Raw genomic sequence first — 6,828 nt, forward strand, 5'->3', positions numbered from 1 at the left:
GTGAGCACTATGAAAGCCAGCAGCAGCTCCTCAGACAGGGGATGGTTGGCTGCCTGAGGAGACCAAGCTGAACATCTGCTAGGGGAGACCAGAGGAATTTCTGTGCCCTCTGCTCTCCCACCTAACATATCACTCAGCATGACCCCCACCCTCCTGCTACATATTGCAAACAAAAGCTCCACCAGAAACCACAGAATTATTGGTGTTATCCTCTTCTTCCTCCCATGGTGCAGAGGACAAAGCACCTGTACCCAGTATCTCCCTGTCTGGGGACTGCAGAGTTCCTGCTTCTCCACTGTACACCTCCCACTGCCACCTTTCCAGACAGAAAAACAAATCTAAAACAAATTTGTGGTGATCAAAACCATTTGGGCTAGGACAGGGCTCAAGAGAGCAAAGTGAATGCCAGGTACAGGCAGGGCCTGCTGCTCCACTGAAGCTTTCCTGCAAGCAGGGAGTGTGCTGGCACACGCTGCAGGAGGGATATGGCTCTGTCTGGTCGCTCTGAAGACTGGGGCGTCGGAGGGAGAAGAGGCCCGTTAAGTGTGTTTATGTTTGAGAGGAACAAAGCAGAGTGGAGGAGAGTGGGGGTGCCTGTGCCAGAGATGTGTCAGAGATCACTTGTTCCTCCTGGGCCAGAACACCAGCCTGGGACCACCAGCATAGGAGGAAGTGGTGTGTGCAGGGCTGCATTTCAAGCAGGCAAAGTCAGAGCAGAGGGAAGAGGAATCCCAGAAGACTTAGGACGGTGACAAATATGACACCAGGCAATAAACATCACACCCCAGGCTCCCAACCTGTGAGGCATGCAGTATGGTGCAAATACACCCCTGCAGCTTACCTGGCTGGGGTCATGCTTCCCTTGGGAAAGGCTGAATTAAGGAATTTAGGCACCTGGGGAACACAAAGTGTGACCAAGTCAAGGGAGGCCATCAGCTGCACCCCAGCAGTGAGTGCTGCCCCTTCCACCTGGCACTGCACCCCACAAACAGCACCCCCAGCTTGGGGCGCAATCCCAGGCCTTTCTGAGAGTCGCCCAAAGGCAACCAAACCCTGAAGTGCAGACTCAGTGCAGACACCCTGTGCAAGCCAACAAACCTTCTGCTGCAGACCACAGAGGAGTGAATCAGCTGAACTTAGGCAGGGAACAGCTGAGTGCCTGTAGCTGGACAGAAGTGTGCAGCAGCTCCAAGGGTAGATGTAGACCAGATCTCCTAACTGTGGTATCCCAAGGAAAAAAGGCCCTAACACTCATTCACCAAGGCTTTTTCAGTCTCTTGGGGAGGAAAGTGCATCATCAACAGGTATTTCAGAGTTCTTAGTAATCCTCCATGGAAGCAGAGATGGCTGAATAATCACACTGGTTCTTCGGTGTTGCCAAAATGCTCCTGCAGATCCACCTGTATTTCAGCACATGAAATTTAATACTGCATGCCTTCTCTACCAAACACCTCTTAAAATTTATTTTCTAAAGTGCAGAATAAAAAAAGTCGGTGGACAACCCTATTTGCAGAAAAAAGAGAGACTTGAACAGGAAAAAAAACCCTGGTTCAAACAAAGAACTGGGAGACATCTTATATTTTTCTTTTCTTTTTTAGGGGGTAAGGAAACCAGCACTTCATACAGCAAAACATATAACCAAAACTAATACCAGCTTTGTAACAGGAAACCAGAATTGACAGCTCTTCTTGCAGTCTTGACTGCTAATGCATAAACATTGATGATCAGAGGTCATAAGGCATACATCCCATGCATATGACAGCACCTCCATGGTACTTATGATTTCTGCTTGTAAAAAACTGAAATTTGTCCCTTAATGGTAGCGGTAAGTAGAAGTTGGAAGGAGAACTGTATTTGTGAAATGCTTACTTTTAAATGTGAATTTTTTAAAATGTTAATTTTTTCCCTTACATTCCACATGAAAGAAGCTGAAGTATTTAGAGACAGAAACTTCTGCAAGGAACATAGACTTTTGCAGAAGATTTGAGACCAATTTTTCTTTCAGTCACTGGAGGCTAATTCACATTTCTAGGTGAAATGATTTTTGTTTTAAACTCAGCAAGTATGTCTCAGACCTCTTAATTGTCAATCTGGAAGTGTTCCACTGAAGAAAGGAGGGGGAAACAAGAAGCTGTAAGTTCAAACCCACAAGAACTCACAGCAGTGCCTATAAGTACATGTGCTGCTTCTGAGCCTGCACAAACACAGTATTTGAACCTAAAAAAACCCTTAAGAACAAAGTGATTACAACAGTGAAATACCATTATACCTTCTAAGATCCTGCACTTAAAGGGATGTTTCATCAAAAGGCACTGCAGTCCATCAATCACTATCTGCTCCCCTTACACGAGTCCTTGGCAGGGCTCCACTCTTGCTTTGGGGTTTTGTTTCCCTGCAGCCGCCCTCTTGTGCCGGCATCCAGCCTTGCAGGCAGGCGCCATCCCGAGGTGGGCTCGCCACGGCCGGCAAGGACAGGTAAAAGCCAACACACTCCTGTCAAAACCGAGCTGGGAAAACAGCACTGCATTGCCCTTCCTTGTACCCTGCAAAAATACTGCCATCTGCACATCCTCTGCACGATCCATCATCTGAAGTCACAAAAGGCAGCGTGTTTGTGGCTAAAATGTCTGTTGGCTGCTTTCAAGTACACAGAATAAACATGACACAGATACACTGCCACGTCCATCTTCCCATTTTATTGTAATCCCCCAAAATGATCCAGTGGGGATGGTCAACTTCCCCTCCAGCCTTGGTTAATGAATGTAAAAGAAACACTCTAAGTCCCATTGCATTGGGCCTGACCCCAAAATTGGGCTCCATTAAATCAGAGCTGTGGGACACAGTGAGCAGCATTACCCAACCCAACTTTCACATGCTCAGAGCTTCTTAAAATGTTGGATTAGCACATCCCTAAGCTAAGTTACAACTTTTACTAGGCAAACAAGACCTCTCAAGGCAACACACTCAGTTCTACTCAGATTTTCCAAAAGACTGTGGAATGCCTACTTGTCCTGAGCCAAATTCACCAGGTGCTGTGTTAAATGGGAGAGGCTGGGGTAAGACTGTGTCTCCAGCTTAGCTAGCCCCTCTCAACCTGAGCAGGAGACTGTTCCCAGCTCCAGATTTCTTACCAGAAAACATGCAGCAGTACAGACTATGCATCTCCCTGCCCACACATGCAACACCTTGTCTATCAGAGTACTTCCACATGCAGAAAGAGCTCCAGGCACTCAGGTGTGGTGACAGCAGCTCTGGTTCATACACCACCTTCACTGATGGAGGTGGTCTTGCAGCACAGCACTTAGTGACAACTCAGGCAAGTCTGAAGTCCTGCCTGAGCAGGGAAATGGAGGAAGGACTGCATATAAAAACCAAGACTTACGTATTTCTTTGCCCTGTCCTCACAAGAAAACAACGCCATAGAACTAGGAGGAGGGGCATTAATTATGGCTAGGAGTGGTAAAAATAGGTGTATCCTCAGCTGTTGTGTTTCCAGAACAGGAATGTGATATTTGAGCATCCTACAGAGCCCAAGAGGTGTGGGAAGATGGTAATTCTAGTCAGTTTTTCTGTAAGGCCTGGAGATATGGGTGCCTTGTTGGCCCCTAGCCTTTTATAACAGCAATAGGTCTCAGTTTAATGGCTTTCTTGCTGATGCCAGCTTCATGGCAGGTGTTAACCACATCAGTCACGTTCTTGTAAGACTCTGGTGCCTGGAGGGGGGGAAAAAAAGACAAGACAAAACTATAAACAACTGACAGTCACAGGAAATCAGGTGTAGACTTTTGAAATCCACTCTTCACAAAAATAACCATGTCAATGGAGAGTGTAGAAGCAGGTGAACATATTGAGAATCTGTCCACCTTATGTATCTAAGAAATCTGTAAGACACTTAGCTTTCCAAATAAGCTGTTATCATATTTCAGATAAAATAGCTATTTTAATCCAGTTTTTCAGATAATGAGTGCCCCTGCATGTTAGAATGGCAAGCCTCATTATCTAGTAGGAAGTGACTCCAACTTCTTCTTTACAGGTAACCTTTAAGTTTTATCTTCACGGCTCCTTAGTGACAGCAGTCAAAGTTTGACTCTAGTTTCCCCCTCTGGCCCCTATTCTGACAAGGAAGCTGCTCTTAAATATAGACTTTAATGTGATCAACATGTTCATGTAACACCAACACCCAGAAGAGCATAGTGCCAAATGATTAACACTTTTATGAGTGAGGTTGTGAACAGAAAAGGCACGGTCATATTAATGCAGAGGAACTGGAAATCATAATACTCAAAGTTCTCTGACCATTCAGAGTTCTCTTCTTGAGCAAATATAGGAGTTCATCTTAAAAGAGGATCTTTCAAGATGCTACTAATCTATATGAAAGCTGCAGAGTAACGTAAATTTAAAGCAGGGAGAACATAATTCAAGAAGAAAATCCATAAAACATAGCTACTTTTGTAGATGCTCACACAAAGACAGCAATTATCCCTATCACCAGGCAGAAGAGGAAAAAACATACCCCCAAAACCTGTCAATCAGGCATCTCCCCTTTCAGCATGCTTTTAGGATAGAGAACATTTCACATCATTTTCCAAAAAATCTGAAAGCTCTATCAGAAATCACACAACCTTCACATTTAGAGTACTGGCAATTGCTTAGCACTGCAAAAAATCAGGTCAGGGAGGGTCACTCAGCCAGGGAGCAAGACCCCCCTTTTCTTTCTAAGATAATGAAGTACTAAACTCACTTCTTCCATGACCAGTTTGGGAGAAGCAACACGGATGGCAATACCCATGTCAGCCAGCTTGTCCAGTACGTCCTGGAAGTCCAAGTTACGTCGAGATTTGGCTCGAGACAGTGCACGACCCTAGGCCAACAGTTGTGTTAGTTCTACTTTTTGTAGCAGTTTGGAAAAACAAAACTCTTTCTTATTAAAAAAAACCCCATTACTGCATTATAAGCAAAACCAGAATGACTGAGAGCAAAGACCACAGTAAACCCCAATACAGGAAATTAATTTGGCCTTCAGGTTACAGACTCCTACAAAATCACACCTCTGGTATGATGAGTAGGAAAGTTTAATTTGTATAACACACTTGTCTGCAAGTGTCATTTTACCCAAACCAAACAGTATTCAGGTCTTGGAATTTGCTGGAAGATGCTTCTCTTCCTCAATCATTGTCTCACACTATAAATAACAGGGGAGGAAATACCTTCTAACTACTGAGGAGTTTTATACATAGACAGCCTCAGCCCAGTTAACCCCCCTTGTTAGCTCAGAAGTATCAGAATTTCGTAAGATAAGTTTATTCTCCACATCTTCATCCTAACATCTGCCTTATAAAAAGCAGTATCCCCTAGGTTTTTTGCAGAAGTAGTCACAACTACTCAGTAAGGGACAAAGACTTCTACCTTGCAGTTCTCCTGGGCAAGGACTACTGGCAAGGCTAGTGTCTGCTTCTATGACCAACAGAGGAATCACACATTGGATGACCCTTTAACAACTTTGTTCTCTGGGTGACCATCTCATCCCAACGCCTCCCTGAAATAACTTCTTGACTTACAGCTCCATGGCAAGTAGTTCCAAAGGTCTCAGTCATGCCTTGCTCTGTGCCAGTGAGGACATAGCTGCAGGTGCCCATTGTGCCACCAATCAAAACAGGCTGTCCAGTCAGCTGTGGATGCAAAGCATTCATTCGTAAGAAAAAGCTGAAAAATCTCATTCTTAATAAAAGTCTGAGAGGAACTGTGTCTCCAGAAAAGGAAGTCACATTAACATTCCTTGAGAGCATCCCTGGTTGTCTCAGGTGCCTGGAATCCAGGATTCTAGAAAACTGCTCTGAAAGATGCAGACCAGTAGATCAAAAGTCTTGTGTCTAACAGATAGACAAGGGAAACCATTGAATCCTGAAGTCAATAAAGGACTTCTTTCCTTTCATGTTTTTCCAACCATTTTGGGTGTGGAGCAGAAAGAGGAGCTCAGTGTCCCAAAGATCTAACACACACAGAAACTTAATACTGCCATCCCACCAGGGTTCCAGTGCTGTTACCTTAAAAAATTAACTCAAGCATTTAGGTATCTGTTAGGGACCCTAAAACTGTCTGATTAATCCAGAATTCTCTAGTTCCTTCTCCCAAAGCTAAACTTACTTGATAATCGACAGCAATAAGAGGATGGTGAGGGGGGAATGCCCTGGTTGACCCCTTTCTGTGCACCAGCAGAGTCCGCTCCTTTCCATCCACTACATGCTGCTCCACTTTGGCAATGTTGTGAGACACATCATAGATAACGTGCATGTCAAGGTCATCCGGGGTTGTGTTGAACACTTTGGCAAAGGCCTAAAAAGAGAACAAATCAGGATGTGAGATACAGGATCATCATAATTCAGCCACAGTGGAACTGAATACAACAGTGCTGAGAATGACAGAATTGGACTGCACAGATTGTTTCTCTGCCCACTGGCAGCTTCCTGTTGTAATTCAATCAGATATCAATTAGGCAAATTTGTGCAACTCTGAAAAGCTAGATTTAGCAACAAAACCCCCCAATTTTAGCAACAAAACCTCCAGTTTTCTTATATCCTCTTTTTCCAGCTCAAGGCGTTTTCAAAAATACTGCTTAAGCAGCTTCTGCCAAGTACCATCCGGTGATGTTGAGAGGTTTTAGACAGATTGTCAGGACTGCAGCTTTGTGAAGGTCTCTCCAGAAAAAAACAGTTTAAGAAACACACAAATGAAATAAAGTTAAATAGTGCAACTACTCTCTGTTCTCTATGTCTGGGATGAAGCAGGAAAAATATCTGCATCAGAGACAACTCTGCTCCTACCTGTCCT

General features: G+C 44.4%; 1 protein-coding gene across 1 annotated transcript in view; it reads right to left on the reverse strand.

Annotated features, from left to right (window-relative positions):
* Positions 1-1,597: 1,597 nt before the first annotated feature.
* RTCB (RNA 2',3'-cyclic phosphate and 5'-OH ligase) overlaps positions 1,598-6,828 on the reverse strand; it is a 10,292-nt gene continuing 5,061 nt past the window's right edge. Inside the window, exons 7-10 of the mRNA XM_031057743.1 lie at positions 6,145-6,333; positions 5,559-5,669; positions 4,742-4,861; positions 1,598-3,713 (exon numbers count right to left, since the gene is read on the reverse strand). Coding sequence (XP_030913603.1) covers positions 3,606-3,713; positions 4,742-4,861; positions 5,559-5,669; positions 6,145-6,333 — 528 coding nt within the window. The 3' untranslated portion in view covers positions 1,598-3,605. The remainder of the gene's footprint in view (positions 3,714-4,741; positions 4,862-5,558; positions 5,670-6,144; positions 6,334-6,828) is intronic.

This window comes from Geospiza fortis, unplaced genomic scaffold, assembly GCF_000277835.1.
Source record: "Geospiza fortis unplaced genomic scaffold, GeoFor_1.0 scaffold173, whole genome shotgun sequence".
Lineage (NCBI taxonomy): Eukaryota > Metazoa > Chordata > Aves > Passeriformes > Thraupidae > Geospiza > Geospiza fortis.